Genomic DNA, 24008 nt, shown 5'->3' on the forward strand with positions numbered 1-24008 from the left:
ACTTTTGGTCAGTTCTCTTGTACGGTTAACTTCTCCATCCTAACGTGCCCTGTCATCCTTCATCATACATACACACACAACAAAATTCATATACTTGTTTTTAGCTACACATACAGAGATAGTGTGTGTGTATAAATATACTCATATATTCATTATCAGCACACTCTACATTTCTTCAGATGCACTCCAGATTCTTTCACCCTTTCATGTAAACTATGCCTTATTTTACATGCAAAGTTTTCACAAACCTCATAAAAAAAAAAAAATTTAAAAACAGATCAGCTGAAACAGACTATCAAAAAAAGCCCTTTCTCTAGAATTAGAAAATTCTGAATATACTAGACAAAATGAGCTTTTCCTGGTGTGAAACTGTGTTGGAATTGTTTTGGGTGTATCACACATACTTGCTACTAGAAGAAGTCTTTCTGCCTCAGCTTCTTCCAGTGACCCTTTTCCATGTTCTTCATCAACACAACAGTTAAGAGCCTGGCTAGCCTGATAGATCACTGTCTGCTGCAAATTTATTTCATTATTGAGTTCCTAGAGAAACCAATGAGAGGAGAAAAAAAATTCACATTGAATCACGATTTTTACTTTATTTAAGCTTTATTTATAATTTATCCAATTAGGTAATTTCTAAAATCTCCAGAGAGGAAAATCAAAATGTTAGTTTCACTGTTCAAGTTTCTAGACTATGCACCAAAAACATTTAACATCTTTTTCATTATGGCTTATCATAGGATATTGACTATAGTTCCCTGTGCTACACAATATATCATATTGAATATAGTTCTCTATGCTATACTACTCAGGGCTTCCCAGGTGATGCCAGTGGTAAAGAACCAGCCTGCCAATGCAGGAGACATAAGAGATGCAGGTTCGATCCCTGAGTCAGGAAGTTCCCCTGAAGGAGGAAATGGCAACCCACTCCAGTATTCTTGCCTAGAGAATCCCAGGGACAGAGCAGTCTGGTGGACTGTGGTCCATGGGGGTCACAAAGAGCTGGACACAACTGAAGCTTATTGAGCAAGCATGCATGCTATACAGTAGGACTTGGCTGTTTATCCCTTCTATCTGTAACAGTTTGCATCTGCGAATCAAATTCCCAATCCATTCCTCCCCCTCGGCCCTCCCCCTTGGCAACTACAAGTCTGTTCTCTTTATCTTTGAGTCAGTTTCTTCCACAAAGATAGGTTCATTTGTGTATGACAAACATTCTTAAAAGTAAATATTTCAGTAATATCAAACAAGCTTCCAACTTTTCCAGTAAAGAGAACTTTTCTCAGACTGAATTCCTGAGGCCCTGCAAGCCAGACACTATCCTAGTCCTGGATACAGAGATGAATAAGACAGGGTCCTTGTCCTCAAGAAGCTCACAGTCTCAAGGTGTTAACATTCCAAATCCCCTTTCCAGTGAAGCACATACCTGCATCTTCTGTTTGATGTTAACCTGACAAGGAAAACCATTCTTTTTTTCTTCCACTTTTGAAGTAACATCTTCCTTCCGAACAATCACTTGCTTTATCGAAGGACGGTCCGTTTCTTTGACTCTTTGGGATCTATATGCATCAATGCTTCAGGAAATAAGTTATACTCTATTAAAAATCCAGCAACACACTAAGCACTACGCTTTGTTGAACGTATCAGCAGAGTCTGATATTGCAAAGTATCAGCAGAACACTTCACTAGAATGGAAAATGCCACTGGGTGAAAGAAGGTGACCAAAGCTATTTCAAAGTTTTATGAAGATTAACATTAATAACATTATAATTATAAATAACAAAACTTCTTATTTTAACCTAAACCATGATGCTTAGTGACTGAATGTCTTCCAAGATATTCTCACCTATAAGGAAGATCATGATCTTCAGAACCAATGCTATCACCAGACTCAGCTCGAGGGACACGGGTTCTTTGGAATTTTCCTGGCTTTGGACTTTCATCACTGATGCTGGTGTCTTTCACTTCCCATCTAGGTGAAGAAACTAAATTCTGCAGGAAGGCACATCAGATATTAGATTTTATGGATGACATTGATTCTAAATGAGAAATCTGAGGAACTGAATGCCTTCTCTATTACTAGAAAATAAATATCCAAAGAGTTGACTGATTTATCATAAAAACAAGACAAACTACGTTCCTAAAAAGCATATGAATAAAAATTCAAAGACAGCTGAAGCCTACACTTGTAACTCTTTTTAAAAAAATATTTCTAATTGAATCAATTTCCAAAAAAGCTGCAGTTATTCAGTTCAGAGTGATACCTAATAAATGTTAGTTATCTATCTTGTGCTAAATACTGATATTCTAATACAATTTAATATGCACTTCAACTCCATGATGGAGGTACTATTTTTAACCTAATTTAACATTTAATTTGGCCACCTCATGCAAAGAGTTGACTCATTGGAAAAGGCTCTGATGCTGGGAGGGATTGGGGGCAGGAGGAGAAGGGGACGAGTCTGAGTGAACTCCAGGAGTTGGTGATGGACAGGGAGGCCTGGCAGGCTGCAATTCATGGGGTCGCAGAGAGTCGGACACGACTAAGCAACTGAACTGAACTGAACATTTAATTGCGACAAAAAGGTTAAAATAACCTGACCAGTAAACACCAGTACATGCCAGGATGTGAGCCCAGGTAGCTGGCTTTTTAAGCCATGTTACAGTTTGGATTTCATCTGATGCCAACAGGAAACCAATGAAGAGTTTTAAGATCTCTTCTAAGAGAATTAACATCAAGTTTGCAAAATATCCCTGGCTATAGCGTGCCAAATCCCCAGGTACCAACTAAAACAAAAACAGATCCTAATTCTACTTAGTTTCTTAATGTCCTGGGCCTATTTACATTTAGTCCTGTCTTACCTCTGGACTTACCACACCAACTGTCTGTGCTAATGGAGCAAGCAAAGACATCGAGGAAATATTCAGTGCATCTTCCTGTTCTTCGCTGCTTTCTGCATCTGCTTGATCCATCTCCTCTTGGATCTTTTCCACATCTAGTCCACCTTCCTCTAGGACATCACTGAAGATGTCATTAATTACTTTTGAACTATTGATATCATCATCATCATCCACGCTCATCTCAATTTCACGTACCACTTCTGAAAAATATTTCAATAGGTGAATACTGTGATTCAGACCTTTAAGAATTAAAGAGATAACAGAGAACACTTAATATTCATATGCTTACTCAATAAGTAGGGGGAAAAAAAGGCCCTAAGAAAATGTATCTCCTACACAAACAAAACAAAAAGAAACAGAATACTGCTATAATGTTCCAATAACATTTTCTAAGTAATGAAGGTAGGAACGATTAAAAGCTGATTCAGTGCCACAGGTTTGAGATAATTAAGGACTCAGACTGCAAGATAATAGCCAAAAGCTTCAGATTTACAAAACATACTTTTTCAAATAATTCTCTTTCTCTTGCTGAGAACTGTCTTTTCACACTGTAGTCAATAACAGGACAATAATAACATCACAAATAAGGGCAGGATTCACAAATAAACTTCAAGGGCACTGATTTCTTCCAACTGTACATGCAGAGTGTGGAAGGGTAGCACATTTCCTTTCCCTATGAAAGTAAGTGACAGCCTTAATCACATTTTCACAGGGCATGGGACCTAAAGATAACTATTAACAGTACCATATTATGCAAAAGCAAGAATATTTCCTTTTTTTTTAAAAAAAGGGGTATCATAAAATCACAAGACATTTTGAAATATAAAACACTACATATTTGAATATGAGAATACTAATTCTCCTAGCATATCCAGAGTTAATAAGAAACAAAGAATGAAAACTAACCAATCTGCTGTTCAACCTTTGGTTCTGATGTCACTTTTAAGGATTTGTCCTCTTCTAAAAACAGTGTTATTTTCAAAGGGCTAGACTTCGTCATTTCACGTTCAGTAAAATCTAAAAAATTAAGAAAAACAATTTGAATATATATAAAAACTTAGAACTGTTCAGTAAAAGACTCTTAATGCAATTCCTATCAGACTCCCAACAGCGCTTTTTGGAGAAATAGAAAATCTGTCCTAATTTTCATATGGAACTTCAAGAACCTCTGAATATCTAAAATAATTTTGAAAGAGAACAAAGTTAAAAGACTGACATTTCCTCATTTCAAAATATATTATAAAGCTATAATAATCAATACAGTATGGTACCAACATAACGATAGACATATAGACAAATGGAAAAGAATAGAGAGCCCAAAAAGAAACTTTCAAATATATGGTCAAAGCTGCCATGATAATTCAATGAAGAAAGGACAAATGTTAGGAAAATTGGATAGCTACATGCAAGGAATTAAGTTAGATTTTTATCTGATGCCATACACAAAAGTCAACTCAAAACAGATTAAAGACCTAATAAGACTCAAAACTACAAAACTCCCAGAAGAAAACAGAGGGAAAGCTTTATGACACTGGATTTGGTGATTTCCTGTGTATAACACAAAAAGCACAGACAACAGAAGCAAAAATAGATAAATGGGACTACACCAAACTGAAAAACTTTTGTGGCAAGCAGGGCACAGTAGGGGTAGGGATAAAGAGGTACAAACAACTATGTATAAAATAAATAAGTTACAAGGATATATTGTCCAACATATGGAACAATATTTTATAATAACTAAAATGGAGTATAATCTATAAATACGTTTAATCATTGTACACCTGAAACTAACATAATATTGTAACTCAGTTAGTTCAGTTCAGTCGCTCAGTCGTGTCCAACTCTTTGCGACCCCATGAATCGCAGCACGCCAGGCCTCCCTGTCCTTCACCAACTCCCAGAGTTCACTCAAACTCATGTCCATTGAGTCCATGATGCCATCCAGCCATCTCATCCTCTGTCGTCCCCTTCTCCTCCTGCCCCCAATCCCTCCCAGCATCAGAGTCTTTTCCAATGAGTCAACTCTTCCCATGAGGTGGCCAAAGTACTGGAGTTTCAGCTTCAGCATCATTCCTTCCAATGAACACCCAGGACTGATCTCCTTTAGAGTGGACTGGTTGGATCTCCTTGCAGTCCAAGGGACTCTCAAGAGTCTTCTCCAACACCACAGTTCAAAACCATCAATTCTTCGGCACTCAGCCTTCTTCACAGTCCAACTCTTACATCCATACATGACCACTGGAAAAACCATAGCCTTGACTAGACAGACCTTTGTTGGCAAAGTAACGTCTCTGCTTTTCAATATGCTGTCTAGGTTGGTCATAACTTTCCTTCCAAGGAGTAAGCATCTTTTAATTTCATGGCTGCAGTCACCATCTGCAGTGATTTTGGAGCCCCAAAAAATAAACTCTGACACTGTTTCCACTGTTTTTCCATCTATATCCCATGAAGTGATGGAACCAGATGCCATGATCTTAGTTTTCTGAATGTTGAGTTTTAAGCCAACTTTTTCACTCTCCTCTTTCACTTTCAACAAGAGGCTTTTTAGTTCCTCTTCACTTTCTGCCATAAGGGTGGTATCATCTGCATATCTGAGGTTATTGATATTTCTCCTGGCAATCTTGATTCCAGCTTTTGTTTCTTCCAGTCCAGCGTTTCTCATGATGTACTCTGCATAGAAGTTAAATAAGCAGGGTGACAATATACATCCTTGACGTACTCCTTTTCCTATTTGGAACCAGTCTGTTGTTCCATGTCCAGTTCTAACTGTTGCTTCCTGACCTGCATATAGGTTTCTCAAGAGGCAGGTCAGGTGGTCTGGTATTCCCATCTCTTTCAGAATTTTCCACAGTTTATTGTGATCCACACAGTCAAAGGCTTTGGCATAGCCAATAAAGTAGAAATAGATGTTTTTCTGGAACTCTCTCGCTTTTTTGATGATCCAGCAGATGTTGGCAATTTGATCTCTGGTTCCTCTGCCTTTTCTAAAACCAGCTTGAACATCTGAAGTTCATGGTTCATGTATTGCTAAAGCCTGGCTTGGAGAATTTTGAGCCTTACACTTTACTAGCATGTAAGATGAGTGCAATTGTGTGCTAGTTTGAGTATTCTTCAGCATTGCCTTTCTTTGGGATTGGAATGAAAACTGACCTTTTCCAGTCCTGTGGCCACTGCTGAGGTTTCCAAACTTGCTGGCATATTGAGTTCAGCACTTTCACAACTATGCATCAATTAAAAAAATGTTTGTACATCAAAGAACACAGTCAACAGAGTGAAAAACCAACCTACTGGATGCAAGAAAATATCTTCAAATCATATATCTAAGAAGTTAGTATTAAGAATATAAAAAGGACTCCTACAACTCAATAACAAAAAAATCAACCTGATTAAAAAAATAGGCAAAGGATATGAACAGACATTTCTCCAAATATGATATACGAATGGGCAACAAGCATATGAAAAGATGCTAACATCACCAATCATAGGACAAAGGTAAATCAAAATCACAATGAGCTAACAACTCATACCTATTAGGATGGCTACTATCAAGAACACAAAAAAAATATCAAGTGTTGACGAGAGTGAGGAGAAATTGGAACCGTCATGCACTGTTGACAACACTGTGTGACCAGTATGTAATAATGTAAACAATATGGAAACCAGAATAATAGTTCCTCAAAAATATTACAAATAGAACTACTATATGATCAAGCAATTCCACTTCTGGGTATATAGCCAAAAGAATTAAAAGCAGGGTCTCAAAGAGATATTTGCACACCCATGTTCATAACACCACTACCCACAATACCTAAGAAGTGGAAACAATCCACATGCCCATCAATGTATAATAGATAAACAAAATATGGTATATATACACAAGAAAATATTATTCAGCCTTAAAAAGGAAAGTAATCATGTCACACACTTGACATATGCCGTGTCAACATGGATGAACCCTGGGACATTATGTTAAATTAAATATGCCAGTCACAAAAATACAGATACCATGTGACTGCACTTACATGAGCTGTCTAAGGTAGTCAAATTGACAGATACAGAAAGTGGAATGCTGGTGATCAAGGGCTGAAGAGGTGGAAAGGAGAGTTGTTGTTTAATGGATAGTTTCAGTTTTGCCTGATGGAAGTTCCTCAACAATGTGAATATACTACTGAACTGCATACTTAGAAACTGTTAAGATGGTGAATTTTAGTAACATGTTTTTCACAATTACAAAAAAATTAACTGTCTATGATATAGTAAATGTCACTACATACAAAGCTACCTTATTTTCTTTAAACAGCTACATAATACTCAATTTCATGGATTTAGCACAATTTATTTACAGTCTTCTACTGATGGGCATTTAAGTTATTTAAATCTTACCACTATTACAAATGATGCAATGATTAATAAATTCGTACATACGTCCACTGCACACTAATTCTATAATTCAACTTACAGAAACACTTGCGAAGAAGTTGAATTAAGGAGTACACAAACTTTACAATTCAACAGATATTACTGAGTTTTTCTCCAAAAAAATATTTATAGTAAATTTATACTCTCATTAAGAGTATGAGTTCTCACTCTGGAGAGAAAACTAAGGAAGAAGCATATAGCATGGCTAGAAAACAAAATAATTAATTTGTCTTTTTACACTAGAACAGCATTTCTGCTGTTTCCAAAATTATGGTAGACTGAAATCGACATTTTAAGTGAAAAAGAAATAGAAAATGCTTACCTGAAGTTTCTCTACTAGAAGGGTTTGCTGGTGTCTGATTTTCTGTCACCTTTTCTGTTACTGTAAGTGATGGGGTACTTGGACCAACTTTTTTGAGGGGAGTGCTCTGACAGTGAATTTCCTGCAAAAAGCAAATGTTAAATTTTATTTCTCAAAACTATAAATCTTGTCTTTTTACATGTTATTAAATGAAACAAAGAAGAATCATTGTTAGAAATAAACCTCCTCAGAACAAAACAGAAAATAAATATTGAAAAGGTCCAGCCATGTTTAGAACACTAGTTCATATTCCTGATAATTCACAGTACATAAAATCTTTTTTAGAGACCACTAGGCAAGAGAGAATGAAAATTCACATCAGAGTTCAGCTTTAGATAAACCAATTCAAATGAGAGGAAATAAGGCAAATAAGGGGAAAAAATAATTAAGTCTCCTCAAGAAGAACACAAAAATACAAGCTAAAACTATACGCCACTTCCACATCCCTTTTCAGCCACCGTATCTTTGCTCCCTGCCCTTTAGAGCCAAACTTCTGGGACTGCCTACACTAATGGACTCTACTCTTCACCCACTACCTGCCTCCTGCCCTCACCACTTCACCAAAAGGTTCTGCCAAGTCACAATAAGCTCCTTACTGTGATCTCGGTTCAGTCCACATTTACAACAAACACGTGACAATACTGACCACTCCTTCCTTCTGAAAGGCTCCTTCTTCCCTTGACTTTAGTTACATCACTCTCAACTGCTTTCTCCTCCCATCACTTAGGCTGCTTTTTCTATGGGTACCACAGATGAATTCTGAAGTGGGAAGACCCTTGAACTCTCCCAATACTGTGTTCAGAATTTTCTTTACATGCATATGTACAACTCTCTAGGGAAGGATTCCACAGGTTTATCAGGAATCATTTAACACACCTAGAGAAAGAGAAGGAAAAGCATGAGACTGTAACATACTGGCAACCAAGTGAAGAAGGTGCTTCAGACAAAAGGGAGTGATTCACAAAGTCAACCGCTGCTAACAGGTCAAGTTAAACACTAGAAAAGTGATTCTGAAGATCACTGGTGAATCTGATAAAGGTAGTGGCAAGAGCATGAGCGGAGACATCAAGAGAGAAGGAAGAGAAAAGCTGCAAGATACAAGTAGAGACACTCCTCTGGAAGAGTCTGGATGAAAAGGAGGCAAAGAAAGGGAGGGGAATAGGAGATTAAATGAGTTGCTTTTGTTATGATCATGGCATCTGGCCCCATCACTTCATGGGAAATTTAAATGCAGAAAAAAGGGAAATAGCAGCAGATTTTATTTCCGTGGGCTCTAAAATCACTGTGGATGGTGACAGCAGCCATGAAATTAAAAGACGTTTGCTCCTTGGAAGAAAAACTATGACAAACCTAGACAGCATATTAAAAAGCAGGGACATTACTTTGCCAACAAAGGTCCGTCTAGTCAAAGCAATGGTTTTTCCAGCTTACTCCTTGAAGAAAAACTATGACAAACCTAGACAGCATATTAAAAAGCAGAGACATATCTTTGCCAACAAAGGTCCGTATAGTCAAAGCTATGGTTTCTCCGGTAGCCATGTACAGATGTGAGAGCTGGACGATAAAGAAGGTTGAGCGCCAAAGAACCGATGCTTTCGAACTATGGTGCTGTAATAAGACTCTCGAGAGTCCCTTGGATAGCAAGGAGATTAAACCAGTCAATCCTAAGGAAATCAACTCTGAATATTCTTTAGGACTGATGCTGAAGCTCCAATACTACGGCCACCTGATGCAAAGAGCCGATTCATTGGAAAAGACCCTGATGCTGGGAAAGACTGAGCACAGGAGAAGGGGGCAACAGAGGATGAGATGATTGGATCACATCACCGACTCAATGGACGACCAAACAACAAATGCTAGTGGGAAGGATTAGCCCATTCATTTCTTCCTCCTAAAGGAAATCAGTTCTGAATATTCATTGGAAGGACTGATGCTGAAGCTGAAACTTTGGCCACCTGATGTGAAGAACTGACTCATTTGAAAAGACCCTGATGCTGGGAAAGATTGAAGGCAGGAGGAGAAGGGGACAACAGAGGATGAGATGGTTGGATGGCATCACCGACTCAATGGACATGAGTTTGAGTAAGCTCCAGGAGTTGCTGATGGACAGGGAAGCCTTGTGTATGCAATCCATGGGGTCGCAGAGTCGGGCATGACTGAGTGACTCCACTGAACTGAACTTCTTCCAAAGACAAATTTACTGAGTTCCTACTATGAGCCAAGCCCTAAGAACATAGATAGAAAAGAATGAGGCTCTCATACAGTGCTGGAAAGCAAAGTTAAAACACTTATAGGAAAATAAATATTCTAGTAAGGTAAAAACAGGATGACATGGACCCAAACGAGGGAAGGAACTGGGAAAAGGACCAAGTAAAAATTTCCAAAGGTAATTAAAGTTTGACCTATTAATGATGCAGCTCATCACAGAGATACTTCACCCAGAGAGACTAGCAAAGCAAAGACAAACAGATCTGAAAACATGGGTACCTTCAAGAAACTACAAATAGCCTGCATGACAGGACTGAAGCACACGTGCAGAGGAGCAGTGAAGAGAAGTCAGATTTCTGAGTGATTCTAGATATCAAATCAAGCACTTTAGACATTTTTCTGGTGATGGCTATGGGAACTTCTCCAGGATTTTAAGCACAGGAATACATGCTTATCTGCGTCTTGGAAATATTTTTCTGGCAGCAGTGGGTTAGCAGTGGACTAGAGAGTAGCCAGACTAAAAGCAAGGTGCTCATGCAAGGGTATAGTAATGAGTAAGGCAATGGCAGGGGAAAACACAGAGGACAAGACAGCTTGGCAACATATTTAGAAAACATATCACTGGATGTGTGTGTATTTATGCATAATATGTGCTAGAGAACAGTGGGAAGAGAGACACTAACAAAAGAAAGGAGCCAAGGAAGAGCTACCAGATTGTTTTAGATGAGGAAGTATACAGTAAAGCCCTAAGTGAAGACAGAGACTACCTGGGGAAGATACTCCAGCAAAGAAAGCTCCTCAGTCAACCAAAGCTCGACTATAGAGTTCAGGAGAGGTGAGGGCTGCACAGCCAAGCATTATCAGCATTTCTGTGATTGGCTAAAGCTAGATGTGAGGATGGGAAAGAGATGTTCCAGGACAAGTGAGACAAAAAAAAAAAAAAAAGAGAGAGATCAGAACCTTGGGAAGCATGATTTGTTAAGCAAGGGAACTGGTAAAAAATAAAATCAAATAGATCCTTCTCAAAGAATATGGTAAAATGTATTACTCTATTTCTACTGGTACCCATGTTAAATGTACTTCTATTATTTTTAGCTTAAAAATGTAACCTAACACAGAGAAATTAAGATGTACAACTTCCAATTACAAAATAAATGGGTCACAGGGATGAAATGTACAGCACGGGGAATACAGTCAATAATAAAGTAATAACTTTGTATGGTGACAAAGATTAACTAGACTTATCATAATGACCATTTTGTAATCTATAAAAATAACAAATCACTATATTGTGTGGGAACTAGCATAGTACTGTAGGTCAATTATACTTCAAAAAACAAACAAATTCATAGGAAAAAAGATCAGCTTTGCGGTTACCAGAGGAGGTGGGAGGGAGATGTGGAATTAGATGAAGGTAGTCAAAAGGTACAAACTTCCAGTTATAAGACAAATGAGTACTAGAGATATAATGCACAACATGACTAACATAATTAACACTGCTGTTAAATTAAATATGAAAGAGTAAATCCTAAGAGTTCATATCACAAGGAAAATATGTTTTATTCTCCTTCTTTAATTTTCTATCTATGAGATGACGGAGATTCACTAAATTTATTGGGGTCATCATTTCATAATGTAAGTCATTATGCTGTATACCTTAAACTTATACAGTGCTGTATGTCAACCATATTTATTGTAACTAATATATATGCATATTTATCTCCTAACATAGTATTTTTGTACACAATAGGCATCTAGATGAAATAGAAGAGAGTTTAACACAGTAGGAATTTTGTTGAAGGCTTATCCATGAAATTATACTATAAGAAGCAGTATGGGTAAGAGGCTTCCCAGGTGGCACTGATGGTAAAGAACCTGCCTGCCAATGCAGGAGACATAAGAGACATGGGTTCAATCCCTGGGTCAGGAAAATCCCCTGGAGGAGGGCATGGCAACCCACTCCAATATTCTTGCCTGGAGAATCCCATGGACAGAGGAGCCTGGTGGGCTGCGGTCCACAGGGTCACGAAGAGTTGGATACAAGTGAAGCAACTTAGCATGTAGAATAACATGAGTAAAAAGAAATCTGGGAGGCATTTGGTGACTAAAAGGATTACGGATAGTATAAATGTATGATATTTGAGGAGAGAGATATAATCATTACTGATAAAAGTAGATTCCAAGAAACATTTGAAAATCAACATCTAAATAGAATGTCAAAAGGAATCTGAAATCAGTTGAAGATGAGAATACTTTTTAAATTTGATTTTAAGTAGGTCATCATAAACACGGTTAGAAGTTCCATTAAATGGCAAAATATCACAAGAGAAAAGCCAAGTTGGTATGAACATTTAAAGAGTTTATGAATGGAAAATGGCATAGTTAATCAGAACAAGAAAGTGTATAGAGAACTGTTTTGCAATACAGAACTACAAGTTAAACCCCAGTTCTTGTTTATGTTACCTGTTTGGTTTCTAGTTGTTTGCTTTTTGAGTTTTCGCCTTTTTCTGCACTCCATAAATTGCCCTTGTCAAATCGGCTACGAAGACATGCTAGTTCTTTTTGACGTTCCTAAAACCATCAAAATCTCTATTTTACACAAGAGTCAAAAGTATGTTTAACAATATCCAAATACTACTAACTTTGCTTCTTTTCATTTTTAAGATTAAAAAATTCATAATATACATGGAATATAAGACAACAACACTTTTAATTTGAAATAAGTGATACAGAGACTCAAGATGCTATTCATCTCAGTCAAAAAGACTGGCGTCAGAATTTGACGTCTAGGACCTATGCTGAGGCTATGTAATGAATAATGTTAAACACAGTAAGATATACCTGCTTGAGTTGCTGTGCTAGGTGAGTAGTAGATGAAGATGCGTTTTGCCTGAATAATCTTTCTTGTATGGCCTTTGTATTTGGAGTGATAATGGGAGTCCTATGGGGTGTATTACGAGCTGGACTTTCTTTGCTATGTTCTTGACAACGCTCTCCAAAACGTTCCAGGAAAGGCTTAATTCCTGATCCTCCTACAGAAAATACACAGATTTTAGAGGCTACTTAGAACAAATAACAATTACAATTTCTACAGGAAATGTTCTAAATCCAGTTCAGCTCCAAAATGCTTTTATTCCACTAGGAATATTCATTCAGAAAGAAAACAGTAGGAAAATAGTTCAAAAAACTTAAAAATACTTTAACCATATTATTTATTTCTATATCCTAAAATTTGCTTTATAGGATTTAATACTTTAAAAAACACAAAGAATTTTTAAAAGTTAGAGTGAGAGGACAGAGGGGATTAGAAAACCCTTAAACTACTTAATCAGAACCTAAATAATTGGAAATTGACTGTATGTGCATTAATGATATGCCCTAAACACCAAGTATCCTGGCCATGATAACTACATTCCTAGTATCTCTATAGTCCAATTTATTTTATTTTTTTTAAGGAAGTGTAACATGAAAATCCAGTGATTAAATCCTTTTTCTTTTTAAAAAATGATAATTAAGGATAGTTTAGTTTATCAAAGTATGTCTTGATTTCACCAAGTCTTAGTACTTATTTTAAACAGTATGAAATACATTTAAAATACAAGTAGACTATATATCACTTCCACTATAACAATACTAGGGTTGTACTACATAAAAGGAGGTGGTAAACATTTTCCCATAAGCAGCCAGAGAGTAAATATTTTGGGCTCTGCAGGCCATATGGCCATTGCACATTCCACCACTACTCAGTCCTGCACTAAGCATGAAAGCAGCCATAGACAGTAAATGGGTGTGGCTATGTTCCAATAAAACTTTATTTGCAAAAACAAGTAAAGGGCAGAATTTGACCCATGATAGTAGTGAAAGCAACAAGTCCTAACCAATGAATGCATCACCAGAGACTTCCCAAGAATACTTATTTATGTCATTCTTATCTATGCCATAAGTCTTTAGAATACTGGGAGTCATAGTCCAATTTCACATGGGGATTTTGCTATTGTTTCTCATTTCGGCTCATCTGGAAACTGACTGCTGGGTTCTACTTATCCTGTAACTAATGGATTCCCCACTCTCATCTCCGTATACTTCTCTTTTATGATGAACTATTGTTTCTGGAGATATTGTATTTTTTTAGAAGTTAAAATGGAGAATTAATACAAAGAGCAGTTCTAATGAAAAAGAATATAGCTCAAAGTAAACTGCATTACCATATATTTGAGAGATAATTTTTACTCCTGTGTTTCTCAATCAGGTGGGGGTATACCGGAAGTATACACAAGATAAATATGAACTTCCTGGAGCATCAATTTACTATAGGAAAACTGAATTTTCCTATGTACATATTCACAGACAGTATACACACATATAAATTTAATGAGAGTGGAGTCATCTGTATACATATTCTCTTCCCTTTGCTACTAGGGATGTGTCATAGTGCAGTTTGAGACACACTGCTCTGCACACTTGGTTATCAGAATGTTTCTGCATTATACCCTTAAAATGTGATTTTCAGGTATAGAAGAAAGTATCTAGCATGGTCATTCTAGGAAAAAAAAAACATGCTTAAACAAAGTTAAACTCTCTGACCAGTAACTGGGCTAATCTACAATAATGAATATTCATTCACTCAATTAAAGTTGACTTTGAAGAAATCTCACTTGATGCATTCAGACAATTGCCCTGGCAAGCCAACACTATAACATTCACAACTGGATGTTTAAAATGCTAAGAACAGACACCCTGAAAATAGTCAGCAGTACTTTAGATTTTTTCAAAATATGTAACCTGGTGTTGCAGATTTGTCCTTAGACTGAGACTGCAGACAAATTTCTCTGTTTAATTCTTCCTTGGGCCGAACTGTACGGGATACAGCTGACTTCTCAACTGGTTTTGATACTTCTGTTTTCAGAGGACTAACAGAGGTTTTTTGAAGTAGTTCAGGATTTTGGACCTTACAATTTTTAGCACTGGTGATGGATGTTGTAGAAGATTTCACTGGAGAAGAAGTAGCTTTCTGAAAGATGATAACACTTTGGGTAAATAACACTTACAATAGTTAAAGATATTTCTACAACAAAACAATTCAAATCCTATATGCTTGATAGCCTTTTTGTACACTCATGTAAAAAAATTTCTTCCTCTCTAATAGATCAAATTAATTTGAAAGGTTTGAAAAAAATTAACTTAGAAAATGTGATTATTCAAATTATGTAGTTTAGTCTACATAATATTCTGATGGGTAATTTAGTACAAGGGAGAGGGTTACTCACTATTTTAAAAAACAATTTCTTTTATATCATATCATCATACTAGTACCCTTATGAATATTAACTGTATTAGGCCAAATACATATATATTTGTATTTTAATTAAGTCATGTATCATGTACTTAAAGGTGAATTATAAGTACTACTTACTATGTGCGAAGTACCATACTAAGTGCTTTATGAACATTATCTCATTTAATCCTCCCATAGCCTTTTCTTTCCCATTTTACAAATGGAAAAATAGTTTTGCAAGATTAAGTAACTTCTCCAAAGCCACACTTCTAATTACATGGTAGGGCTGGGATTGAATGCAGGTGTCATTCCAAAACTGAGCTCTACACTTAAAGATAACGCTCAGAAACACAATATTTTTTTTCATTTTTGTTTTTCTCATATTATTTTTTAAAAACCATTGAGATAACGCATGGGCAGGGTAATCTTTCAAATACTTCAAAAGGATATCAGTGAAAGGATCATACCCACCCTTGACAACTGCCTTCTGGAGGTAACTACAGCTATTAGCTTTCAGAGATATTTGATGTCTTTCTTGTATTTATACACATACATACAGCATTTTAATAGAGAAGGTAATTTTCAGGCTCTCATGATGAGTAAGAAGAGGCTCCATCATTCAAAAGCACATATTTTGGAAGTACATTGAATTTGTATAATTTAGTTGCTAATTGATAACTTAACGGGTCAGAATATCAAATTTATGATTTTTACTTTCTATGAAATACTGTAAAAATACATAAACATCCTATATATATATGATACCTACAGACATATATATATAATATAAATTATTACTCATAACAAAAAGGTTTCCAAATACCAAAATTATATTTACTTACCCCAGGGCTCGAAATCGCAATGTTAATCAAAGGTGCACCCACAGCACTAGAAGATGAGGCTTTATTCAAAGAGGCATCGCCATCCCTTTGGGAACAGCATGTAGCTTCCTGCTTAACACTGCTGCTATTGATCCTAGCAGATGCTCCACTTGCAGAGGAAAATTTGGATAAACAAGTGGTACCAGGCTGTTCTTGCACACTGTTTTGCTTTGCAGATGAGGTTTTTACATCATCTTCCCAGGAGCAAATAGTTGCAGCAAGGTTGGCCAGTCGGCCCCTTCTCCCAACTGGAGTTGCTGAGGCATCTGAGAGGGATGGTTTGGGAGGGGAGGCAGCCTTTTCCTCTGACGGCATTGCTGAGATTGGTGAGCTTTCAGGTATATCATCTGAAAATGTTTTGAAAGTTAAAGTCCATGAGCTATATGTGTATGTAATAAAGGGATCACTCAAAAAAAAAAAAAAAAAAGCTTTTCTAATACACATGAAACTACCAAACTGCTTAAATTTGACAATATATTTTCAAATCAGATACTTAACCCAAATTAAAAAAGAAACACTTTGTTACTTACTTTTTCAATTATTTGATAGATTATGAAATCCATAAAATACCATACATTTAGGTTATATTTTTAGGATTAATTAATGATGTTATAACACTGCACAAATTAAGATTACATATTCAACATACTTGTTTTTAGAATGTACTGCTGCTGCCGCTGCTGCTAAGTCACTTCAGTCGTGTCCGACTCTGTGCAACCCCATAGACGGAAGCCCACCAGGCTCCCCCGTCCCTGGGATTCTCCAGGCAAGTGTACTAGGCTAGTGCTACACAATAGAACTTTCTGCAGTGATGGATATGTTCTATATTCATGCCATCTAATACAGTAACAACTAGCCACTGTGGCTAGTGAGCACTTGAACTGTGGTATGAGCAATAAGAAACTTTATTTCATTTTAATTAATTTAAATTTAAAAAGCGACATATGACTCTTGTTTATGGTATTGAATACCATATCCAATACCACATTGGATATCATACCATATCCAATACCAATAGCACAATATCCATATCCAATACCAATAGCACAGGGTTAGACTAATATGTTTTTCTGCATAGTTACTTCATTTGGAAATAAATCTCAAATACACAATACTTAACCACAAAGGTCTGTATGCATAAAGAGCATATACGGCAAAGCTCACGGCACTTCCTATTCCACAAATTCCGTCAACAGAACAGATATCCCTCCTACTGTCCAAGGCTTATACATCTGCCTGAATTCTCAATTCTACTCCTCTTAAACTTTCTCAGGGATCTTGCTCCAAATAACCACTTCTTCCTTTTCTACACATTAATATGCTCAATTCTCTCTCATCTTAAAGCTAAAACCAATCATCCTCTCATCCACATACACCCGCTTTTAGCTACTGTCCCTCTTTCCCTGCACTAAATTCACTCACCACTTAACTCACTTCAGTCTGACTTCTGCATACACAGCTGCACTGTGTATGTGTATTTCCACCCAATGCCTACACACTTGGCAGGCCTTGTATTTCCATATGTGACATCATCCTCTACTAGTTCTGTCTTTGCAGCCTATCCTTCATGGTCTCCTAACTACCAACTACCGGCATCTGGCTATCCCCCATGCACCTCAAATAATATATCTGATGTTGAAACTGCTTCAAACACATTCCTCCTTTTCATGCCTCTTCCTCCCTTTTCCCTTACCATCCACCACCTGGTCATTAGGTCCCACAGATTCTTTCTCCTAAATCTCTCAAATCCAGCCTCTTTACTTTCATGGGCCTTCATCATTATGCCTAAATCACAATATTAATCTTTTAACTGGTCTTCCTGCTTCAAATCTCTGCCCTCTTCAATCTCTCCTCAATTCAGATGCCAGAGTGATATTTCTAAAGCATTTGCCTACCTAAACTCTCAGGACCTGCCCATCACCTTCTGATTAAATTCCAAATGCTACGGACCCTGCTGCTTTCTTTGAATTTATGTCTTGCTTTTATACCACATGAATGGTATACCAGAATGCTGACTCTTTATACACATACTGTGTTCATGATACCTCTGTGCTTTTTATTAATATATATGTTCTGTTGATTCTGCCTAGAATATCTCTACTATCTGAAGCCAGCTGCCCTTCAAAGTCCAGGTTAATTGCCTTTGTCGCCTCCAGAAAAGCTTCCCTGACCACCACCTTCCCTACAATACTTTTTTGCATACCTTTATCATTTTCCTTAGACTACACACGGTCTTCTAAAAAGATGACAATTTTACTGCCATGCTTTAGAAATGGACTTAATAGACCCCTCACTCTTCTATTCTCTATCAGAAACAAAGGCTTCAGATAAATTATACTTTATTATTCCTCAAGCCTTTAATTGGCATATAGCCACAGTCTTGAATAGCACTCACTAAATCATTCATCACAAACACTTTATTAACAAGTTTCAATCCTTAAAATTAGATGAGCTATGATGCCTTAAGGAGATTTATTTTCAAGACTGAGGTAGGCATTTGTTAATATTTGCTTTCAAAATATTCAAGATCACTGTTGCAACAGTTTCTCCTAAGAATGCTTAGGGCCTTGATTGTTCTTCTGATCAAGTATTAGATCACAACTCTTTTTCTTTTTTCTGAAAGGAAAATCTGCACTCTGCTGCCCATAGATATTTCCTACAAAATAGAATGGGACATCTTTCTATTCAGGCACATTAACTGGCTAGCTTCCTCAGACATACTAAAAGCAGCATGGTTAGCCCCACCTGTTACTAAAATCAATAGGTATAACTGACAGTGTGGAGTATCAGTGGAACACGGGTGTGTAACCCATAAACATTAGTCAGGACATAAAAGCTGGGCCCTAAAGTCAAACTCCTAGTGTTTGCATTTTAGCGCTGACTGTGGGCAGGTGTCTTAGCCTCTTTGAACTCAGTCTCCTCTCCTACAATATTTGAAAGCCAAAGCTTCCTTGGATAAGGCTTAATCACCATGGACTGTCCACTTGCACTGGGCTGGTTCACTTCGGCACTGCTTCTACTGAACTGAGCCAGAAGCCAGCTGTCTGCCTACCCTGAGAAACCTTACACATTTGCTAGCTCCTACAAAAAATATCTTTAGGACCCAGAGAGGAAAGTTCTCTCAGGTCTTAATGCCAACCATGACTCTGTTTCTTCTGTTTTATAAACTTTATCATGTAACTAATAGTGTTTCACCTCTCTGATCAGCTGCTAGTGAGTTCAGAACCATCTCTAGGAAGTGAGGAGGACCTTAAGGCCTGTATCTAGTAAACTAACTTTACCCTTCACTTTGTTTTTCCTTCTCTTCATATTGATTTTTCTCATTTTTCCAATTTTTAACATAGGTGTTTTTGTAAGTCATCCCAAGGCTTTTTTCGTAACAAGGTAAGAGATAAGCTCTCCATCAGATTACGGGCCCATGAAATGCAAAAGTCAGGTTTGCGTTTCCTCCTCCCTGAGTTGGGAAGATCCCCTGGAGGATGGAACGGCAACCCACTTCAGTATTCTTGCCTGCAAGAGCCCATGGACAGAGAAGCCTGGTGGGCTACAGTCGATGGGGTCACAAAGAGTTACACACTACTGAGAATGCACACTCATTTTTGTAAGCCATTCCAAGGCTTTTTTCGCAATAAGGTAAGAGATAAGCTCTCCATCAGATTACGGGCCCATGAAATGCAAGATCAGGTCACTTTATCTATAGTCTCCAGCACCTTAGCATGATTACATGCTTTGCAGGTACTCGATAAATATTTTTTGAAATTTTCTTTTTCCCCTTTGAACAGCATTGCATACCTTAGTCACTCAAGTTTATTCAGTCAATCCATGTAACAGGATTTCTTGAATATAGAACTAAAGGTCAGCAAGGCTGATAATGTCAAGAGTACAGTTTATCCTTTGGTGTTTTCATTGCAAATTTAAGATAGTTCCTTTATAAGATCAAGGTTTTGTGAACCAGTCTAAGAACCTCATCTCATTTACTTCAATAAGAACACACCCGATAAATATAAATTGATATACAAACCATTAGAAAGCAATGGATACTCAGGACATAGATCAAAAGCATTTACCTTTCATGTGTTAACTGATAAATAAAATTTTAACCTACCAAGTTGAAGTGCACTGAAACAGATTTAAGGACCACATAGTCCACAAGCGTGCATACCTGTCACATCATCACTATCCCAACAACGCCGCTGCTCAGCCAGCTTTTGCATTCGTGTCCTGACTGAGGAGGCTGCAGCTGCTCCCAGTCTTGAGCTTGGCCCGCTCCTCACACCCAGCAGTGGTGCTGAGGCTGGGGCAGCCAAGGAGTCACTGACACCAGCGGGTGCCTGAGACATCTGTGGCTGAGCCTGAGGGGACACAGGCCTCGGAGAACAAGGTTTTGCAGACGTTGACTCAACCGGCTTTTCATTTTCCACATCAGAAACTTCTACTTCAGTGTTGTCAGAACAGCGTTTTTTGGATGGTGATTGTTTTGTGCAAGATTTCTCTAGGTTAAAAAGGACAAAAAATTAAAAGTTCTGTGATTCTGCATGTCATGAAAATCTTTAATGGTAGGTACAAATGAATAAAACACTAGTCTCTCTGTTCCTTTAAATGATTTAACTCACAAGAAGAAATACGTAAAATTCTACATTTTTCATTAACTTGGAAATCTGACATGAGAGATTTCTGTTTAAGCAAGCATATAATTCAGCAGTTTAAAAAAACCTGAATGAAAAAATCTTCAAATAACATCCTCAAGATGTATAATGTTCTTTGTGGTCTTCAGACACTAGGGAATAAAAAGTACGCACACAGAATAAGCAAAGCAAATGTTCTAAGGGATTTTAAAGATCGTACAGTCCAGTTACCACATTTTTAAATAAGAAAAATCAAGTCCAGAGAAATCGAGTTACCTGCTTAACATGACACACCTGAGCTAAGGGTAAAAACAAGCTTTCTGCTTTTAAAAACAATTTTTCATGAACAGTAAACAAGAGTAGAAGGACACCTGGCTTGAGGTTTAGGAGGCAGAGAACCGAAAGATTGACTGAATCATCCGACAGTACCAAGCAAATTCATCAACTCAAGTGTTTCACAACATTTCACATTTTAAACCTCTATGAACACCTATAAAACGAATTAAAAAGTCCTAAATGAAAAAGGAACGATCCAAACACAAGGAATATAATTTTTACCCATGAATGAGTTCTACTATGCCTCCTATAAAAGTAATCCTTTAAAAGGTAAGAATGTAAATTCCATTTGAGGTCAGTTTCACTGTCTGTCTAACCAAGTGTTCTTGTTCTGGCAGTAACTGAAGTATCATTAGTGGGAAGTCATGATTGCCCTCATAAATATCAATCTAATTAAATAATACATATGAAACTTTCCAATCTTCTGCAACTCACTTAAGGGTATATTTTAAATGAACTAATCTAATCCTTTTTTGGAAGTGTTCCTATTTAACATGCTTCACTACCTGAAAATACAGAATGCTTTAAGTTTACATTTCTTATATGAAACAGTAAATATTTCCATTTAAGCATCAAAATACAGTTCTAACCACTAGTTTTCAAGTACATAGTACTCAATATCTGAATGCATAAAGCTGTGCCACAGTGAAGAGATCCTAGACTAGAGCTAGATCTCTGTTTTCCCATGTAATATATACGGTATTCCCTCCCTTCAAAATGTATTAACATACAAAAAGAAATTCTCATTTTATGGTTAGCTTACAAAATAGTTGGGAGCCAGCACTACGCCCTCATCTCTTTTGTAATATTGGTTTTGCCCTCTGTAATATTATTTTTCTATGTGCATTTTAAATGTCTACTAAGGAACATTATCATCTCCAGATTATTCCAAAAGATTAAACCAGCTGACTGATACAGGCTGAGGATGCCAGGATTTAGGAAAGAATAAGAAAGTTTCCAGGTACATTTGAGTTTGTTGCAGGAGTTGTTGTTTGTTTCAGTTGCTATATTGTGTCCAACTCTTTGTGACCCCCATAAACTATAACCTGCAAGCTCCTCTGTCCATGGGATTCTCCAGGCAAGAATACTAGAGTAGGTTGCCATTTCCTTTTCCAAGGGATATTCCCGACCTGGGGATGGAACCCACGTCTACTGCATTGGCAAAAGGATTCTTTACCACTGAGCCACCAAGGAAGCCCCTATTGGGGTAGATGGGGGTGTTGGTAGTCAATTTTGTTTCTATTTAATTTCAGTAATTCTGTAGATTAACAACCTATACTTTGTGCCCAGCCTGAGGGATGTGGTTCAGCAGACAGAGGATGAAAAGACTCATGATATTTCAAGCATCTGCGGGCAGGCCTGCCTTTTGTTGCCCTGTTCACTTAAGAGGGGTAGAGAAACTCAACACTATGGCCAGTGTAAGTGCTCCACTGCTCCCGTAGTATTCTTCCCTTAGAGCTTTTAATGATACTTTTGGAATGAGGAAAATAAAGTTCAACCAGTTAATCTGAAATATTTGTTAGAAATTCTGCTCTCGCCCGATAGGTTCCAGGCCTAATATAATAGGCCTGCAATACAATAAAAGGTTGATCTTTCCCCTGGAAGCTATTACATTTGTCTCCCAAAGATCTTGGTCTTCTGCAGGAACAATAAAGTGTTTGGTACTTCTTTGCATTCTGAAAACTGCAAATTCTACTTTTCCCCACAAAGCCTATTACCTTCGCCACCAGATATGGGCTGCTGGTTACTTGCTTCTGAAAGTGGCTCCCTGATCCGCTTGGCGTGAGTCAGAGACCTTGCTGCTGGGATGGGCCGCTCAGCCATTTTCCTCTGAAGATTCTCTCGTCTGGCACGGGTTCGCTCAAGCAGTTTCTACATAAACAATACACCAGAGCATTAAAGCATAAGTTTAGTCAAAGGTTCACAAAACTTCAGATGCCTTCTCAAATCACTAATTGTCTTCAAACATGTATAATAACAGTTAAATACATTTCAAAAGTCAAATTCTCAGTAATTAAGATTCACCAAATGAGTACCATCATGTCAAAATTTGATTAGATATAATATGACCATTAAAGGGGGAATGAAATGTGTTAAGTTCATTGCATGAGATTTTAAATGGCCACAGACTTTTTTCTGCTTCTCTCAAAAGGTATTTGAATCAGGCTGGCTTTATGATTCACTTTGACTGTTAAAATATGGCTGAAGTGATACTGTGTATGTGACTTCCAATCCCAGGGCTCAAGAGGTCTTGCGGTTTCTGTTCTCACTCTCTTGGAACACTGTCTTCCTGTGAAGAGGCCCAGGTTAAGCCTGCTAGAAACATGGCCCAGCTGACAGCCAGCATCAACCCCCAGACTTGGGAGGAAAACGATTTTAGACCAACCAGTCCCAGAAATTTCTATATGACTGCAGACTTCTGCATGATCCCAGGGGACACCACAAGTCCGGCTCAGCTGAACCCAAATGCTAAGCCACTGAGTCATGGGAAATAACATGGTGGTTGTTTTAGTCACGATGGTAGGCAGAATAACAGTTGCCTAAAGAAAAATCAACCTAAATATTTTTATGTTTTATTTAATTAGATATCCATATATAATAAAAGTTTTAAGTTGAAATCTTAGTATTCCATAGAATCATGAATATGACTCTTTTCAAACCCCCAAATATGCTCCTATTGGGATCAATGTAGTATAACAAACACAAAACCCTGAAAACAATTCATTCTCTTTGAACACAACCAGAGAAGGCATGCAGATTACTGGCTGGAGTATACACTGTCCTGCAAACACAGATAAGGTAATTATTGCAGACTAAGGAATTTAACTCCATCTGATCTTTTTAATTGCTTAATTAAGCCAGAAAAATCACTTTTTAAGTCCCTCTGAATATGAAAAACAAGCATGAGCTTATCTTAGGCATGATTTCTCATTGAAACAAATAACACTAAATCTAAATGCTATGTCGTTGAAAGAGTAATTTGTGAGCCAAATGCCTTCCAA

General features: G+C 37.3%; 1 protein-coding gene across 14 annotated transcripts in view; it reads right to left on the minus strand.

Moving 5' to 3' along the window:
- ANLN (anillin, actin binding protein) overlaps positions 1–24008 on the minus strand; it is a 54532-nt gene that overhangs the window by 25057 nt on the left and 5467 nt on the right. For 7 of the 14 annotated variants that reach the window (XM_069588047.1, XM_069588044.1, XM_069588040.1 and 4 more), the window contains 12 exons: positions 22725–22878; positions 20208–20537; positions 16007–16392; positions 14672–14900; positions 12731–12921; positions 12353–12460; positions 7643–7763; positions 3808–3918; positions 2875–3101; positions 1847–1992; positions 1427–1574; positions 405–540 (listed from right to left, as the gene is read on the minus strand). In XM_069588047.1, the coding sequence (XP_069444148.1) occupies positions 405–540; positions 1427–1574; positions 1847–1992; positions 2875–3101; positions 3808–3918; positions 7643–7763; positions 12353–12460; positions 12731–12921; positions 14672–14900; positions 16007–16392; positions 20208–20537; positions 22725–22830 (2239 nt within the window). In that variant the 5' untranslated portion in view covers positions 22831–22878. Of the gene's footprint in view, positions 1–404; positions 541–1426; positions 1575–1846; positions 1993–2862; positions 3102–3807; positions 3919–7642; positions 7764–12352; positions 12461–12730; positions 12922–14671; positions 14901–16006; positions 16393–20207; positions 20538–22724; positions 22879–24008 lie in introns of all 14 variants that reach the window. The other 7 variants (XM_069588046.1, XM_069588043.1, XM_069588038.1 and 4 more) reach the window with 1 other exon arrangement.

This window comes from Ovis canadensis, chromosome 4 (assembly GCF_042477335.2).
Source record: "Ovis canadensis isolate MfBH-ARS-UI-01 breed Bighorn chromosome 4, ARS-UI_OviCan_v2, whole genome shotgun sequence".
Lineage (NCBI taxonomy): Eukaryota > Metazoa > Chordata > Mammalia > Artiodactyla > Bovidae > Ovis > Ovis canadensis.